At 39.8% G+C, this 17,959-nt stretch overlaps 1 protein-coding gene across 1 annotated transcript in view; it reads right to left on the minus strand.

The window, feature by feature from the left end:
• Nucleotides 1-1,019: 1,019 nt before the first annotated feature.
• Nucleotides 1,020-17,959, minus strand: part of NDST3 (N-deacetylase and N-sulfotransferase 3) — a 135,094-nt gene continuing 118,154 nt past the window's right edge. Inside the window, exons 11-12 of the mRNA XM_045295843.1 lie at nt 13,338-13,440; nt 1,020-3,847 (exon numbers count right to left, since the gene is read on the minus strand). Of these exons, the coding sequence (XP_045151778.1) occupies nt 3,728-3,847; nt 13,338-13,440 (223 nt within the window). The 3' untranslated portion in view covers nt 1,020-3,727. The remainder of the gene's footprint in view (nt 3,848-13,337; nt 13,441-17,959) is intronic.

Consider the following 17,959-nt stretch of genomic DNA (forward strand, 5'->3'; position numbering starts at 1 on the left):
ATCCCACTGCAGTCTATGTGATTCTAACTCATGGCAACCCTATCAGACACAGAAAAATGGTTCCACAGGGCTTCCAAAAGAGACTGACTCCTATTTCACTCTCTGGTGGGTTGAACCCCTCAAGCTTGCAGTTAGCTTAGTCCACTGAGCTACCAGGGCTCCTAGAGGGACCATCGTATAGCATATTTTGTTAGAAAACAGGGAAATCATGTATTCCAGATTGAAGCACTGTGTATGTGGGAAGCAAGTCTATGAGGAACCCCACTGGTGTGCATCAAGACACTGGGGTTGCAATATGAGGTTACTGGATGTCTAGATTTTGGTAAAAGACACCAGCCAATACTCTTTAAAGCTTTAAGGAAAGAAAAGAATGACCAGAGGTCCTGATTTTTAACAAATTTTCCCGCGTCCCGTGGCGTTTTTTAAAAGTCCCGATTTTTGGAAAGAATGCACGACAAACTAGGGTATATGGTTTTCGGCTGCCATGTGGCTATTTCGTCAGGATATGAGTTTTATCAATGGTGTCCCACTTTTGTCCCGCTTTACCAATGTTAGAATCTGGTCACCTGTGAGGAGAAGAGCAGAGTACTGAGAACTTGGAAATGCATTATTAAGCAGATCCTTAGATCTGCTAAGTACCAGCTGGAGGGGTCTCCTGTTCTGTTATTCTTGGGCACCACGGGTGAGCTAGGAGCTGCTTGAACTTTAAAACAAAACTCCTAAATGTAGGAGGAAGAGGATCCATGAAAGGTCAGTTTCTCTCTCTCTCTCTCTCTCTCTTACACACACACACACACACACACACACACATGAAGAGGATCCCATGAAAGGTCAGTTTCTCTTACACACACACACACACACACACACACACACACACCACGTACACACACACACGTCTTATTACTGGAACCTTTCTCCACCCCTCTTCATTTTGAGCTGTAGTTCCCTAACCACCTCCTTGTGCTCCCGGCAAAAACAATCATACCGACTTAGTACCTAAAATCACCAGACCCAACCTCTTCATTTTCTTATCAGAGTTTATTGTTATACATATGAGGTACCATGCTACTATCAGAATTATATCCAGGTTTTTTATTTTAAAAAACTCAGAGAGAAAAATGTTTCCAGTAGTTTTCATTCAATGTGAATGACAAGAATATTACAGCTATAAACATTGAAACAAACATTTCATTTCTTCCTGAGGAAGTTTCATATTTTAAGCAATGAAAGGGGGGTAGGATTCCATACAAAGCTAGTTCTGAATTACATCATCTCTCATTCTTTTCTCATCTGCATTTATGTTACTCTCAGAATAGTACAATAACCAGCTGGAATAGATAATGTAGAAAGTATGCATGTTCTCTAGGATTTGGTACTGTCTCCAACATAAATGGAGTGACCAAAGATTCTTGCAAAGATTTGGTGCACTAAGCAGTATAATACATGTATTTGTGAGTGATTATGTTTTTTGCATCATCTCTTGCTTTTTCACCTTTTATTATACAAGGCTCTGTTTTTTACATTGTTTTTAAAGAATGTGCTGTCCAGTTTACCTGTTTACATAAATAAAATTATGCTAGAAAGCTGCTTTGTTTATAAGTTTAAAAGCACACCTCCATATATGTATGTCTTTCTTGTAGCAATAATAAAGTGGTTAAAACGATAACATGGCTTTGTTGCAACTGCTGGGGCCTCTTCTTATCATCCGTGACCCTCCTCCTTAAGGTGGTGAAGATGACTGGCTGATCATTTCCTAGCACGTTGCGTACGAGCTGCTTAAAAAGAGTCCCGCAATTACTGGGAAGACTGAGTTTACCAGACTTATCCAAATAACGCTGATTTTGCTTTTACAGGAGGAAACTTAATGGCTGGCCCTCTAATACTTTCTACTAATTGCTTAAAAATTAGTGTGTTCTTTGGGTGAATAAATTTAAAAAATAAACTTCATGAACAATGATTAAGTATGTTAAAATCGTACAGTAACCGAGAGGGTGGATAATTGGTAAAGTTTAGTACTATGCTTGCATAATGACAATCACTTTAGATTTTCCATATAGCTCTTAATTTTCTCTTTTGGTTACATTTTATAATGACTTAACTCCTATAAACAGTGAAAAATAAGGATGCCTTATTCGTTCCTCTTTTGAGTACTGCATTAGTCATCTAAATCATTGAATATTTAATTGTACATATTCCAACAACTCCGCCTTCCTCAGCTTTGTACTTCTTGCATTTAATTCCATTGGCGATCCATAAGTTTACCTATGTTCTGTACTCTCCCATGAGAATGATATAAGAAAGAGTCTAAAAATGGGACTCTGCCTGTTTCCCTTTTTCTGCCTTGTACTAAAAATATCATTGCAAAAAATCAGATTATGAATTGTACATATTTTTGTTATAAATCTCTACTTTACACAGCTTCATTTTTAATGACCTTAAAAATGTAGTTTTTCTATCATTTGAAGTAAACAGCTTAAACACATCATCTAGGTAACCTCTCCTTATTTTTATTTAGGAGGTTTGTCTGGGGAACAAGAAAAAAGCTACTCAGAGTTAAAAGTCAACCAGTTTTTGGAAATGACACACACCTCAGAGTCTAAGCATGCATTTCTATAGAATCAGTGAGGAATAATAGATTTGTAGTTCATGGCAAGTAGAGATAGAATTGTCAGTGATGTATCTTTCAAATCTGTGGTCATCCAACTGATTCCAATTCGCCTGACCCTATAGGGAAGAGTAGAACTGACCCCCTAGGTTTTTTAAGGCTTGTGATATTTAGACTCTCATATCTTTGTCCCACAGAGTGGCTGGTGGGTTTGAACTACCAGCTTTGAGTTAGCAGCACAGTGCTTTAACCACCGTGCCACAAGGGCTACTTGATATCTTTAAACACTTACTATTTCTCCCTTTCTTTCAGAGATGGCAGGGAGTACATTTTATTTATTTATTTTCTTGTATATCCAGTGTATTTCTATTGCCATCCAACAACTCTATGGTATATATTTCAGTGTAACAATTATGTTATGACAGAGGCATTAGTAATTTTTCCATAATTGCACCAGACTGTATAATCTGGCAAGTCACTTTTATATGATAGCGCTTAGCTTTTGTTTTTGTTTTTGGTGGAGATAAAGCTTATAGGTAACTTTTCCACTTTCTGCTTTGGTAAAATTATAATTTACAATTTTTTTCCTCAATTCTACAGTGGATTTGAATGTGGGCAGGCATTTTCAATGGTGTTGTGCTTTTGACATTTTATGTTTATGTGGTATTTATTTTACTTCTTGTTTTGAGGGTAATTTTATAGCATCAAATAATAAGAAAATATTGTACAGGCAAAGAGTGGTCTAAAAATCTACAGAGACACAATTTAATTGACATATAAAAGTGTAAATATTACTATGAAATGGACCAGTTCTGCATTTGAATGTGATTGATACTGGTTGCTATTATTGATTTCCACGTGGGTGCACAGTAGTCTACAATGATCCCATCCCATAGGCTCAGATATGGGGTGAAAGGAAGGTGGTAAGCCTCAAGGCTTGTAATAGATATCTTTCTTTCTTTCTTTTTTTAACCAGCTGTATACCAGCACACGGAAGGAACTTTGTTCTTCATTGCCTTTTGACGAGGTATATTGTTCCACAGCCTTTCGGTAGCTCCAGGAAGCTTTGGAAAAGGTGAGCATTCCATGGAAGATGACTGCTCAAGACGTTTGCTCTCAGTGCTATCTCACTTTCTGCAGCTCCTGTCTCAGCCAGGATGGCAGGGGCTGTCCCAGTTTGTGCAGCAGTTTTGCAAGTTCCACATTCCGGTCTCGATAGTAGCTTGACAGAAATGCTCTGCTCTGAGATGGGAGGACAATATAGAGATACACTTGACTTTGTTTATTAGAATAGATTTCATAGTATTTAAATCTGATCAAGACCTTCACATCTGGATCAAAGTTGGTACTAGGCATGTCAACTAATAAGCACAATATAAACACAAACCGAGTTTGCTTTTTAAAATATGCTCTATGCACATGCACTATTTTTTTCTAGGGAAAGAGCTGTAGAATTAAACATGTCATTCATTTGATTACAGAATTAAATGTTAAAATGAATAGAATGAGTTGCTAGAAACATAGCTGTAACAGCTGATTAAGCCAATGATTATGTTCTACCAAAGTCTTCCTAGTTTGGAGAGAGAGCTTGGTTATTAAATAACAAAATATTCCTTTATAATCATTGCTTTATAGCTAGAGTTAGGGACCAATAAAACACCTCTTCAGAGGTCTTTTTAGTGATATACAAAGTAATCTGCTGCCATTGAATTGATCCCAACTCATGAGGGCCCAATAGGACAGAGGAGAATTGCACCCTTTGGATTTCCATGACTGTAAATCTTTATAGGAATAGATCACCTCACCTTTCTCCCTGGGAATACCTGGTGGGTTCAAACTGCCACCTGGTAAGTCAGTATCTTATTATTGCCTTTAAGAAAAATATTTTAATAAGTGCAACTGCCTACAATTGGAAGAAGCTGTGCAGTGGGATGGTGTGTCCTGTCTGCAGAAAGTCACCCATCTATCATTTGCGTGACCACTGTCAGGAATGTGGCGGAGTGAGGGGATTCAGTTAACTGTACTTTCCAAACTATTCTGAGACTTTTAGTTGGTTTGGACCTTAAGCAACAAGTCCAGATGGAAGAAGCACACCAGCCTGTGTGATCATGAGGTGTCAACAGAATCAGATAACAGGTATATGAAGACTACAAACAAAGAAAAAAGTTCATATTGTTGAGAATGAGGGGTCTTGGAGCAGAGACCCCAAGCCCATTTGTAGAAAATTAGACATCCCCTCACAGAAGAGTCACAAGGAAGGGATGAGTGAATAAGGGCACAGTAAAACAATGATGAAACATAACAATATCTCTCTGCTTCTTTGACGCTTCTTCATCCCCCACTATCATGACTCCAGTCCTGCCTTTCAGTTCTGGCTAGACCGGACCATGGTCACTGGTATAAATAAGAGCTCTTGACACACAGAATCCAGGACAGATAAACACCTCAGGAACAAAAGTGGGAATATCGATTCCACGAGGGTGGGGGGAAGGTGAGGGGAGAAAGGAGGAACCGATTGCAATGGGGGATGAACAACAAACATGGGTGAAGGGAGACAGCAGATGGTATAAGATATGGAAATAATAATTTATAATTTATCAAGGGGTCATCAGGGTGAGCGGGTGGGGGAGTGAGGGAACAAGGAGGTGCTGATACCAAGGGCTCAAATAGAAGATATTTTGAAAAGGATGATGGCAACATATGTACAAATGTTCTTGATACAATTGATGTATGGATTGTTATAAGCTGTTACAATGATTTATATAAAACCAAAATTTAAAAATATAATTCCCTGTGCTATTTTTGACATGTTCTATCATGCACACCATTTTAATGATATGATAAAAAGGCTTATATTGTGTTTGAGATACTTGATCATTGGAAAGACTGATTATCTGTGTTCTAGTATATTTTGGTTAAGGGACAATTCAAACATTCTACATCTATGCGTCCCTGCTTGACCTCTCTCACTTAGTCCCCCTCTCACATTAGTTGTCAGATCACTGGCCCCGCTAGCATACTTAGGCTAGAGAAACTTAAGTTATAGTTTCCATTAACCAGCCCCTCCGCCCCTGCCCTTGTCTCCCCATTGTGGGGGCCTGATTAGTCTTTGTCTCCTTTTCTCCCCTGTATTTTCTATTAACACCACTCAGCATTATTCCTCTTTACGATGGAGGGCCTACTTGGAATACCATCAGGGTGGGGCTACAGACCTACTTCCTTCCTAATATTTTCCAGTTGTATAAGTTCAATATCCTAACTGACTTCACAGTTCAACCCCCTGGGAGCCACTGGTGTTTAGATTTAACCTCAAAACATTGAGGATAACTTCAGCCTTGCCTGAACATACTTGCTTTTTGGATGTTACTTGGAATTGCCTGGTTGTCTATATTGGTGCTGTCTGTGTACCCAAATCTTGTCTCCCACCTTGTGTGTATTTGTGTCTCGAGCAGAGTTATTCTCAAACATGTCCACAGTCAAGTTCCCCTGTCTTCCTCTTGCGCTTCTGCTCTCTCACGGCAGTACAACTGCTCTCAGATTTGTACATGTCCAATTTGAAAGCCTACTGTGTTCAGGCCGAACATTAGTAGGGCAGAACTGTGATCGTATGATCATTTACAAGAGGGGATATTTTAAATGGTCAGAGCAAAGATAACATGTATACTATTGATAATAGCCTGCTGGCTAGTCCGGGAAAACCATGATGAATAATTTAATTAGAATTAATAATAATAATGCACACCTTGATACTAAAACAAATAAGATATCAAGAAGGAATCAATAGGAAATTCCATATCAGTTGGTTTATGGGACTATTGATAAACTAACCAATTAAGAATAGCTTTTGATTTAGAGAAATGATACATTTACTGGCAATACTTTAAGACATACCTGCTATTGCCATAACATATTCCGATAAACAAAGGCAAAATGAAAACAGGCCAATATCATTCCTAACTGACCAGGATCAAGGGCATCCTATGATGTTATGGTCATCATTTTGAGGAGGAGTATTAGCATTTTTCTGTAGGAGGAGAGGGAAGCATCATGCGGACAGTATTGAGTACTCAAATCCATTCTATACATTTTGATTGCATCATGTCTGTGAAACCTCATTCATTGTCTTTTCTGTGGACACTCTTTGCACAAAGCCAGCTACTTTGCTCCCACAGATAAACCTAGCATATGTTATATAGTAATTTTTTTGAGCGATAAGAATTGAAATCCCCCAGAAAGTTGTTCAATTTTTGTATCTTCTCTTCTACCAAACTTAGTGTCAATGTCCCAGTATAGCTATTCTAGATAGGAGTAAAGTAGCATCCCTAGAATGGTATTTTACAATATATTTTAAAAATTTTAGATTTTATAGACATATAGGTAAATAGTTTTTACATAAAAAATGTTATTGAAATAATGTCTTCCTCCATTCTTGATGCTGCATTATTTTTCATATAATCCAGTTTCTCTGACTATTTATCCAGCATACAAATTCAATAAGCATGGTGAGAGGATACAACACACCTTTCCTGATTTTAAACCATGCAGCATTCCCTTGTTCTGTTCCCACAACTTCCTCCTGATCCATGTACAGGCTCTGCATGAGCACCATTAATTGTTCTGGGATTCCCCTTCTCAGTGCTAACCATTTTTGTGATCCATGCATACTACATATTGTATAGCCAATGATTAAACATTTTTTCTGGTAGACTCTGCCTTTTTGCCAAGATCCACCTGACATCTGCCATGATATATATCCCTTGATCTACTTGCTCTTCTAAATCTGGCCTGATCATTTGGCAGCAACTATTGTTGGATGATCTTCAGCAAAATTTTACTTGCAGGTGTTATCAGTGATATTGTTCTATAATTTGAGCATTCTGTTGGGTCACCTTTCTTTGGAATGGGTACAAATATGGATCTCTTTCCGCCAGTTAGCCTACTAGCTGTCTTCCAAATTTCCTGGCATAACTGCTGGTGGACCTGTAGGTATGTACAGCCATTAAGGAAATCAATTTGGTGATTTCTAAAGCAGATGGCGATCTACCACAGGACCCAGCAATCGCCCTACGGGGCATATATACCCAGAAGAGGCAAGAAACAAACCACAGCCAGACATCTGTGCTCCAATGTTATTGTGGCACAGTTCACAATTTCAAGGAGTTGGAAACAATCCGAATTTCCATCAACAGACGAATGGATCAAAAAACTGTGGTACATACATACAATGGAGCACTATGCAAATGAACGCACGCAGCACATTGCCACATGGGAAGAACTGGAGGAAATCATGCTAAATGAAGTAAGCCAAGCACAAAAGGACAAGTACAATATGAGTCCACTGAGGTAAGCTTAAAAACAAAACAAAACAAAAAAAAACGGGGCATAGGGGAAAAGCTACTATATACATACATCCCTGGGGTGAGGTCCAGCAACTATGGCAGGGGTCAAACCCAATCCAAGGATACATATGGCAGCCAACTAATAAGAGGGGGAAAGAAAGAGAGAAAAAAAAGACATGGGTGTGGGAGGGGGGGGAAGCAGGGCATTAGCCCACCCATGGGGAGGGTATTGTTTATATCTCCACAGGAGAGGGAGAGAGAGACCAGGCTTCAACCTGAGGCACCAAGACATGAATACAACATACTGGCATGTACCAGGGAATCAATAGAGAAGTCTGCAGGGCCAGCCCCAATCCCAACTATGGACACCTGTGCCCCCTCAGAAGAATGCACTTCAGAGGACAGCACTGGGGCTACGGCTTGGGGAGAGGGGCGCGTCTGATTAGAGCACACGGGAGAAAAGAAAAGGGATGGAGAGGGAGGGGAGGACATCCTGGTCCACCAAGCCCTGAGGACATATTCCTGCTGGGAGCAGACAATGCACAGAGAGGACCATAGGGCCGGCCACACCACGAGACAGAACGTCCCTCACTAAACTATAGCGCTGCGGGGAACAATACTGGAGACACAGTGCGGGAATTGTGCATAATCTGATTCTCTCACACCGGGGCGAAACACTAAGGGCATGCAACAGAGCAGCAAGCGGAGCAAAGTAATGAAATCCCCGGGGAATACCAAAAATAGGCTTTGTAGACACAGTGTGGCACCCCATCAGACTCACTGGAAATCACTCGTAAAGGCCAACAAACAGAACTTGAACTATTTATAGGCCTTTCTATTTTTGCCAGTAGCTTTCTTTTTTTGTTGTTTTGTTGGTCTTGACTTCCTTTGTTGTTTTATTTGGCTTTGCCAGAATTTTGTGCTTACTAATGTATCTGCATGTCTAGATAAGATAGGCAGGATACATAATTTGGAGATGAAAAGAACGGGACTCAAGTACTCTCTCAACACAAGAACACTTTGTTCTAACAGCATTCTGTGATGCTCACCTTCTCCACATGATAGCTGAAGACAAAATGTGTGCATAAGTAAATGTGGTGAAGAAAGCTGATGGTGCCCGGCTATCCAAAGATATAGTGTCTGGGATCTTAAAGGTTTGAAGAGAAACAAGCAGACATCTAGCTGAGGAGCAACAAAGCCCATATGGAAGACGCACAGCAGCCTGTATGATCATGAGGTGTTGATGGGATCAGGGATCAGGCATCAAAGACCCAAAACAAAATCATACCCAAGGTGAATTTTGGGGGGTGGGGGCATGGAGTGGAGACCCAATGCCCATCTGTAGTCAATTGGACATCCCCCTACAGAGGGGTCACATGGAAGAAATGAGCCAGTCAGGGTGCAGTATAGCACTGATGAAACACAACTTTCCTCTAGTTCTTTGGTGTTTCCTTCCTGCCACTATCATGACCTCGGTTCTACCTGACAAATCAGGTCTGTAACCTTGCGAGCCAGCAACCTATCATCTGACCTGCCAATTTGGATTTGCCAGGCTTTGTCCTCACACTTGTGAAGAGACTCCTCCAAGCTGATGGTTCACCCATGATTTGGGGGTTTGCCAGCCTCTTCAATAGTGTGATCCTTTTCCTTGGTAATTCATGAATTCTGTGAGATGTTGCAGTGAATTATAAAACTCTTTTGGGAGGGAGAATACTGAGGGAAAGGTGAGTTGTTTAAATTTGAAATGTTTAAATTTGAGATATAATTGATGTATGGGTTGTTATAAGAGCTGTAAAAGCCCCCAATAAAATGATCTTTTAATAAAAAAATTTCCTGGCATAAATGAATGAGTGCTTCCAGTGCTTCATTAGCTTGTGGAAACATTTCAGTTGGTATACCACCAACCCCCAGGTCCTTGTTTCAGGCTAATGTTTTCAGTGCAGCTGGAACTTCTTTCTTTTTTACTGTTGGTTATTGCTCATATGCTGCCTCCTAAAATTGTTTAATGTCTACTAGTTCTTTTTGGTACAGTGACTGTATATTCTTTCCATCTTCTTTTAATGCCTTCTTCCACTCAATATTTTGTCCATAGAATCTTTTAATATTGCAACTTGAGGCTTGATTTTTTTTCCTGAGTTCTTTCAGTTTAAGATACTCTGAGCATGTTCTTCCTTTTTGGTTTTCTAAGTCTTTGCACATTCATTATAATACTTTACTTTGCCTTTGTGAACATCCCTTTAAAATATTCAATTTAGCTCTTTGACATCATCATTTCTTCCATTTGCCTTAGCTACTCTATGATTAAGAGCAAGTTGCAGAGTCTCTTCTAACATCCATTTTGATCGTTTATTCCTTTCCTGTTTTTTAAATGACCTCTTGCTTCTTGTATAATATTCTTGTTGTCATCCCACAGATCATCAGGTTTTCTGTCATTAATGTATCAAATCTTTTCTTGAGATATTCTTAGAATTTGGGTAGGGTGTACTCAAGGTTGTATTTTGACTCTTGTGGACTTGTTTTAATTTTCTTCAACTTCAATTTCAACTTACATATGAACAATGGATGCTCTGTTCCGCAGTCAGCCCCTGGCCTGGTTTTAGTGGCCAGTGTTTCCGGCATCTCTTCCCAGAGATGTACTTAATTTGATTTCTGTGTATTCCAATTAGAGAAGTCCATGTGTTGTGTTGTTGAAAAAAGGTATTTGTGATGAAGATGCAATTGGTTTTGCAAAATTATATCATGTGATCTCCAGCTTAGTTTTGATCACCGAGACCATATTTTCCAACTACTTTTCATTCCTCTTCATTTCTAACTTTTATATTCCAATAGCTAATAATTATCAATGCATCTTGATTGCACCTTTGATCAATTTCAGACAGAAGACATTGATAGAATTTATCAATTTCTTCATCACTAGCTTTCTTGGTTGGTACATGTGGTAGTTATATAATCTGTTGTCAAATTGAGGATTAAGAATGAAGGGGTGGAGTCTAGGTTGTCAATCATTGTGTAGCCAATGAGGCCTCTGTGTGGGCATGGCTTTCTCCTGAGGACTCTGGGAATTCCTGTATTCCTCCTTGGAGGTGGGAGACACTCTCTCTGGGCTCACTCCCTGAGAGACTCTACTGACAAGACACATAGAACTACACTAGTGCCTTGAGCTGGAGCATCCACATGGAGACCCCTGTCAGTGCTGAGATGCTTACACCACCACTGGATCCACAAAACTTCCCACCTACTGGCCTGTGATCTTCCTGCATTTGGTGTCATTGCATGTGTTGTGTGAGTCTGAAGAGGAATTTATAGACTGGTATGGGGCATTTGGTTTAATATTGGACTTATGCTCTTGGACTAGACTGGGCTGGGATGCTTTCGTAATATCTAATTGCTCTTGTATATAAAGCTTTTTCTAATATATATGTGAGTGTCTATGAATTTGTTTCTGTAGTCAACCCAGACTAACACAGTACATACGTTTGAATAACAGTTGTATTCATTGGATTTCCTTGTATAGGGATAGACATTGTCCAATCACATAAGTATTGTACTTCAAGATAGATCTTAGATGATGAGTGCACAGCCATTCCTCTTGGGGTGTCTTCCCTTCATAGTCAACAATATGATTTTCTCGTTCGAAATAGCCCAAACAAGTTCATTTCAGCTCACTCAGGTCTAGAATATCAATCTTTATGCATTCCATTTCGTTTCCGACAAGTTCCACTTTTCCTAGATTCATACTTTTTACATTCCAAGTTCCGATTATTCCCACCCCCCACCGGATGTTTCTCCTCATTTTGAGTTGTGCCCAATCAGCAACTGAAGGTCTTGAATTTTTGTACTCCCCCAGGTTTATTCCATCCACGTCATTATGGTCAACTTTACTTTGAGAAGGCAGCTCTTCCTTAGATAGACTGAGTGACTTTCTGAAAATGTTTTCTTCCTATTCATTGGCTTTTCAGTAACTGATAATCATTAGATACTGTTCTTAGGGTTTTCATTGGCTAATTCCTCAGAAGCAGACAGCCTATTCCTTCTACATAGTCCGTTCTTAGTCTGGAAGCTCTGCAGAAATCTGTTTACTTTGAGTGACACTGCTGGTATTTGAAATACCAGTGACATACAAGCCACCACAGTACAACACACTGACAGACAAGCAACCTATAGATATTGAAATTCAAATGTCAGTCCTAATCCAGACTTTTAAGTTTAAGGCTGAGTTTTGTTTGTTTTTTTAAATCATTTTCTTGGTGGCTCTTACAGCTCTTATAACAATCCATACATACATTGTGTCAAGCACATTTGCACATATGTTGCCATCATCCTTTTCAAAACATTTTCTTCTACTCGAGCCTTGATATCAGCTCATTTATTTTCCTCCCCTACCCACCCTCATGAACCCTTGATAAGTTATAGATTATTATTTTTCATATCTTACACTGTCTGCTATCTCCCTGCACCCATGTTTCTGTTGTTCATCAATCACCCTGGGTGTGGGGGGTGTTATGCGTAGATCATTGTGATTGGTTTCCCTCTTTCTCCCCCCACCTTCCCCCTACCCTCATGATTTTGCAACTCCCATTATTTCTCTTGAAGGGTTTATCTGTTCTGAATTCTCCGTGTTGAGAGCTTTTATCTGTACCAGTGTACATGTTCTGGTCTAGCCGAATTTGTAAGGTAGAACTGGGATCATGATAGTGGGGGGAGGAAGCATTAAAGAACTAGGGGAATGTTGTGTGTTCCATTGTTATGCTGCACCCTGGCTGTCTCATTCTTTCCTTGTGACCCTTCTGTGAGGGAATGTCCAACTGTCTACAGATGGGCTTTGGGTTTCCACTCCGCTGCCTCCCCCATTTGTATCAATTTGATTGTTTGTTTTGGGTTTTCTAATGCCTGATATCTGATCCCGTTGACACCTCATGATCACACAGGCTGGTGTGCTTCTTCCATGTGGGCATTGTTGCTTCCCCACTAGATGACTAATTATTTATCTTCGAGCCTTTAAGACCCCAGATGCTGTAACTTTTAATAGCCAGCACCATCAGCTTTCTTCACATTTGCTTATGCACCCATTTTGTCTTCAGTGATCATGTTGGGAAGGTGAGCATCAAAGAATGCCAGGTTATTAGAACAAAGTATTCTTGCATTGAGGGAGGACATGAGTGGGGGCCCAATGTCCATCTGCTACCTTAATACTTAACATATACATATATGTACATAGATATATGTCCCTATTTTATATATAAATATATTTACATATGTACATGCCTGTATTTACACCTATGTAAATGTACTTTGTAAGGCTGAATTTTTTACAAAACAACTTCGATAAGAAATTAGGTGTTTTCCTTTATCGACTGGCTTCCTTCGCGTGTGCTTTTCAGGTCCATACTTACATCCGAATCCATTGGAGGGTATTTTCTTCCTTTGCTCTTCCCAAGGCATTTTGTTTTACCTTCCTCTAGTAACTGACACCAAAAGCCTTTGTGAGAATCAAATCTAAAAAGGAAAGAATGCAAACAATATGCAAAAAATCTATCAAAATTTATTTTTCAAGCAATTTAAAAGTCATGATGCCCAATGACATACACATTTCTACTTGGATATCATTAATCTATAAGTAGGGAAATTCGCATAAATTTTGACTACATCCCTTTGCATAAAGTCCTTTGGCATACTTTTGAATTCTCAGCCCATCTGTTAGATTAGTGAGTCTGCCAAGTTCTTAATGGAAAAATTGTCAGATGAAGGTCTCCTATTAATAGAAATTAATAAACTCACTCTCTTCATTTGAGAAGAGAAAAATGTATAAACTTCAAACCGACTCCTTTACAGTTTAAAAGTGGCAGGGCAGGTCGCTTCTACCCTTGTCTACGGATGGTGATATGACTTGAAATATACAATATAGAGCAATAGGGAAAGGGTTTTGGTGTGTCACGGTAGGATTAAGTATTCATTCTCTAGCTAGAATCCTTAGGGGTACAGTGGGTTAAACATTTGGCTGCTTCCTCCAAGGTCATCGGTTCAAACCCGACCAGGTGCTTCATGGAAGAAAGATGAGGCTGTCTGCTCTCAAAGATTTACAGCCCCAGGGAACAGTTTTACTTACTGTATCTTATATAGGTCACTGTGAGTTGGAAAGAAATGAGCCCTGGTGCCACAGCGGGTTATGCACGAGGCTGCTAACCACAGGCCAGAAATTCAGAACCACAGGTCAGATGTTCAAAGCTACCAGCTTCTCTGCCTTTTCCTCTTATTTCTTTCTGGGTATGTTTATACTTTTGTTCATGGTAGGTGAATAAACCGGTAATATTTATGCTTACATATAAAGGAAAAATAACAGTCCGCAAAATAACTCTTTCACATTTCTTTGTTCTCTAATGATTGAGTTTCTAAATGGTCTCTTGCATCAGAAAAGGTTATTTATATCTCTTTCTTCCTTTTGTTTATAATCCATAATTTTTTTTGAATTCTACTTCCAACCAGAAAGTGGAGCAGAAAATTCTCTGCTGGCCAACCACAATTCAATTAGCTCTTTCAGGGTGCAAAGAAATCTCTGATATCTAACAATGAGAAAAGTGGGCTGCCTCTGGCTCTCCACACCCTCCGGTGAATGGAGGTGTAAATAGCCATTCATTCAGTGCTCTCAGTGACTGGTTGTGCTGTCCCTCCAAATCCCTCAGGTTTCAATAAGTCTGACAAAAGGGCAGACCATGTAGTAATACTGTACATTATGGGAGCCTAATGAATGGGGGCTGAAGCACCTGGTTCCCTGTGGCTCCTGGGTGCCCATAAAGGGTGCTGGCACACAGCTGGCAGGAGCTGGAATCAGCCACCTGGCCTTAGCACTTAGCTCCAGCAGAAGCTCTGATCCCCTAAAGTCTCCAGAAACTAAATCAGCTGTGAGGCTAGACTGGGACTCTTCTTTCTTTCTTCTTGTAGTAGTAAACCACCAGCACTGTTGTAAGAGGGAGGAACGAACCCTAATACCCTTATCCCCTGATGACCTCAAGAAGCCAGCTGTAGGACAAGGCTCTTGAGAAAAATCAGGGCCAGTTTAGCGTGTGTGTGTGTGTGTGTGTGTGTGTGTGTGTGTGTGTGTTTTCTTTTGTTATGTTGATAAACCACCAGCAGAGAGATACAGGATGCAAGAGGCAGGCGGGGAATAACCCTTTGCTGATCCTCACACACTCATGGACACACTGTGTGTATCCCTGGGTGTGACCTTGTAAGCACACATCAGTGAATGAGAAAGAGAAAACAGCTACTGGTTCTGGCATGGGTGCTTGTGGGGATGTACATGTGAGTGTGTGTGGTTTCCAGTCATTTGGTAGTCAGCTTTGTTTTTCATTTATGTGCATTTTTGTGCTGTTGTTCTTTTTTTTTTTTTTAATTTTATTTTTTCTGATTCCTTTCTTGCTCTACCCGATGAAGTCAACAGTCCCCAGTGTCCTAGCCACATTCATCCATCCAACAGCTACCACTAGTGGGGAGAAACACACGGTCTACTCTACTACTTGATCTTAGAGAAACACAATTTCAGTTCACACGAAGTTCCAGGAGAAATGAAGTTAAAACGTAACCGACTTTCTCCCTGTGGGTTTGAAGTCCCTTCTTATGTGCTCTTGTACAGCTCTGGACAAAGATCTGCTAAGTGTCCTCAAATGAAAATAACCTATATGCCCATCAACTGGTGAATTGGTAAACAAATGGTCATCTATCCGTATAAAGGATAATAATCAATAAAAAACCCCAATGATGGATACCTCTAGCAGCGTAGAGGAGTCATAATAAGCACCAAGTTAAGGGAAAGAAACCAGATCACTGGTTCCCAGGGGCAAAGGGAAATTATTGACATGATAAACTTTGGATTGGTGAAAACATTCTATATCTTCAGTGTAGCGATGTATATATTTATCAAAAAAAAACTCCACATATTTGTCAAATCTGAATATATGAAATGGATGATTTTAATATACGCAAATTATACATAAAAATCACACTTGAGAAATCACAGTGTGATTTAATGCATGCATTATGTGTGTGTGTCTGTGATTTGCCGAGTTGGTGCAGTCTGTAGGCAGTTCATCTTGTGCAGTGTGTAGTTGACAAGAGCCCTGTGAAAAGAATCCAGACTTGCATTTCTGCCTCAGTACTGCTTTGAGGATCAGAGACACTGAAGGGTTAATCACATCCAATTTATGCAAAACCTGTTTCTCATCAAGATTAAAGCAGTGTAGTGAGATCAGAAAACAAAATGATATAGCTTTATCTTGTTTACATCCGTGTTTGAATAAGAAAGGTAACTGAATAAATTACTTCCATATGCAGAAATGTAAGAAAATCATTAATAAATAATTAATATAGGGGTAGAAAGTGTACTGTACATGAAGTCTGGGAAGCAAATACATTTCTGGAGTCTGTTACCGATGCAGTATATTCCAATAACATCTTGCTATTAATAATTTCCACAATTGAATCCCAAGTCATTTATAAAATCTTCAACTGGCAAAAACCAGAATCCAAACCAGTTATTAATTTTTTCTAACATACAACTCAACATACACATAATTGGAGTATACATACTACTTACGTTAAAATGAAGGGTCTTTTAAGAAAATGTCTTCTAAGCAATACACAGATTTTTTTGTTATATGTTTTTCAATATATGAAACCCAGGATTGATGAACCTATAGGGACAGCAAGCAGAATAAGAGTTTCTGGGGGTACAATGGGGGCAGTGGCGGTGGTGGGTAAAAGGGAGCTGATGTCAAGGAGTTCATGAAAGAAAAGAATGTTTTGAAACTGATTGTGATAGCAATTGTACAATACTGTTTGACATGATTGAACTATGGAAGAATCTGTAGTGAGTCTGAATAAAGTGGCTTTGAGAAAAAAGGGAATTGAAAGAAAAAGGAGTTTTTCTGCCATTTCTGCTGATTTGTTAAATCTTATGCAGCGGGGTGTCGTGCAGGGGCCTTAAACAGATGCCTGTGTGTCTGGCATGGAACCCCAGGCAGTGTCTGTCAGCAAGGGGCTGAGAAGGAAGGGGAGGCGTCTACTTCCCAAATGGCCTCTGGCCTTGGCTAGCGAATGTCTCAGACCGAAAGTGAAGGGGTGTTGTTGATGAAACAACGTATGAGTCTGAGGACATACGAGCTCAGGTGAAGGAGCTTGAAGGTACTTCAAAAGGTCTCCTGTCTGTGTCTATTCAGGCAGTAGCAGTGCTCCTCCAAATAGACAAACAAACAAACAGATAAACAAATAGCCTCCAAACCACTGATGGCTGGTGGAACACCAAGGACACAACCTTCCTATGCGGTTCAGCGTCGCCTTTAAGGCTTTCAGACAGTGAGCATTTAGGAAAATGTCATTTGCAGTTTAGTATTTGTATCTCCGCCTATTCTGGAAGTAGGCTTTTCCTACTTAGCTTATCATTCTGTGCCCCAAATCATACACATAATAGTTATTCATGCAATACTTTGTTAAAGAGTAAAGCACGTAAGGCATCGGGCTTTAAGCTTATGTGGAATATCACGTGGAGACAGCAAGGAATAGCAGGAAGAGACTTGTTCACAGAAATATTAAGATATCCAAGATTCAGCAAGCGACTGATAACATTTCTATATTAATGAAAATGTGACAATCTTACCCTTGGTCAGAGAAAGTCTCGGAAATATTCAGATCACCCTTAAGTATGTTTTAAATGACGTGATAGTGAAATAGCATTTCCATGGGGGCAATATTTGTTTGCATATAAACCAAACCCTGTCTCTTCCATTGAGTCCGTTCCCACTCATGGTGATGTTGTTGGACTCGGTAGAATTTCCCCTTGCGTCCCGGGGGCTCTGATGGTCTCATCTTTCTCCCTTAATTGCACGTAGAGCAAGTAAATTTCAAACCCTACACAATCGTGTTTTAATAAGAGGCAAGCTAACTCCTTCCTTCCTTCCTTCCTTCCTTCCTTCCTTCCTTCCTTCCTTCCTTCCTTCCTTCCTTCCTTCCTTCCTTCCTTCCT

Source organism: Echinops telfairi, unplaced genomic scaffold (assembly GCF_000313985.2).
Source record: "Echinops telfairi isolate 266 unplaced genomic scaffold, ASM31398v2 ScPeMD7_5927;HRSCAF=6808, whole genome shotgun sequence".
Taxonomy (NCBI): Eukaryota; Metazoa; Chordata; class Mammalia; order Afrosoricida; family Tenrecidae; genus Echinops; species Echinops telfairi.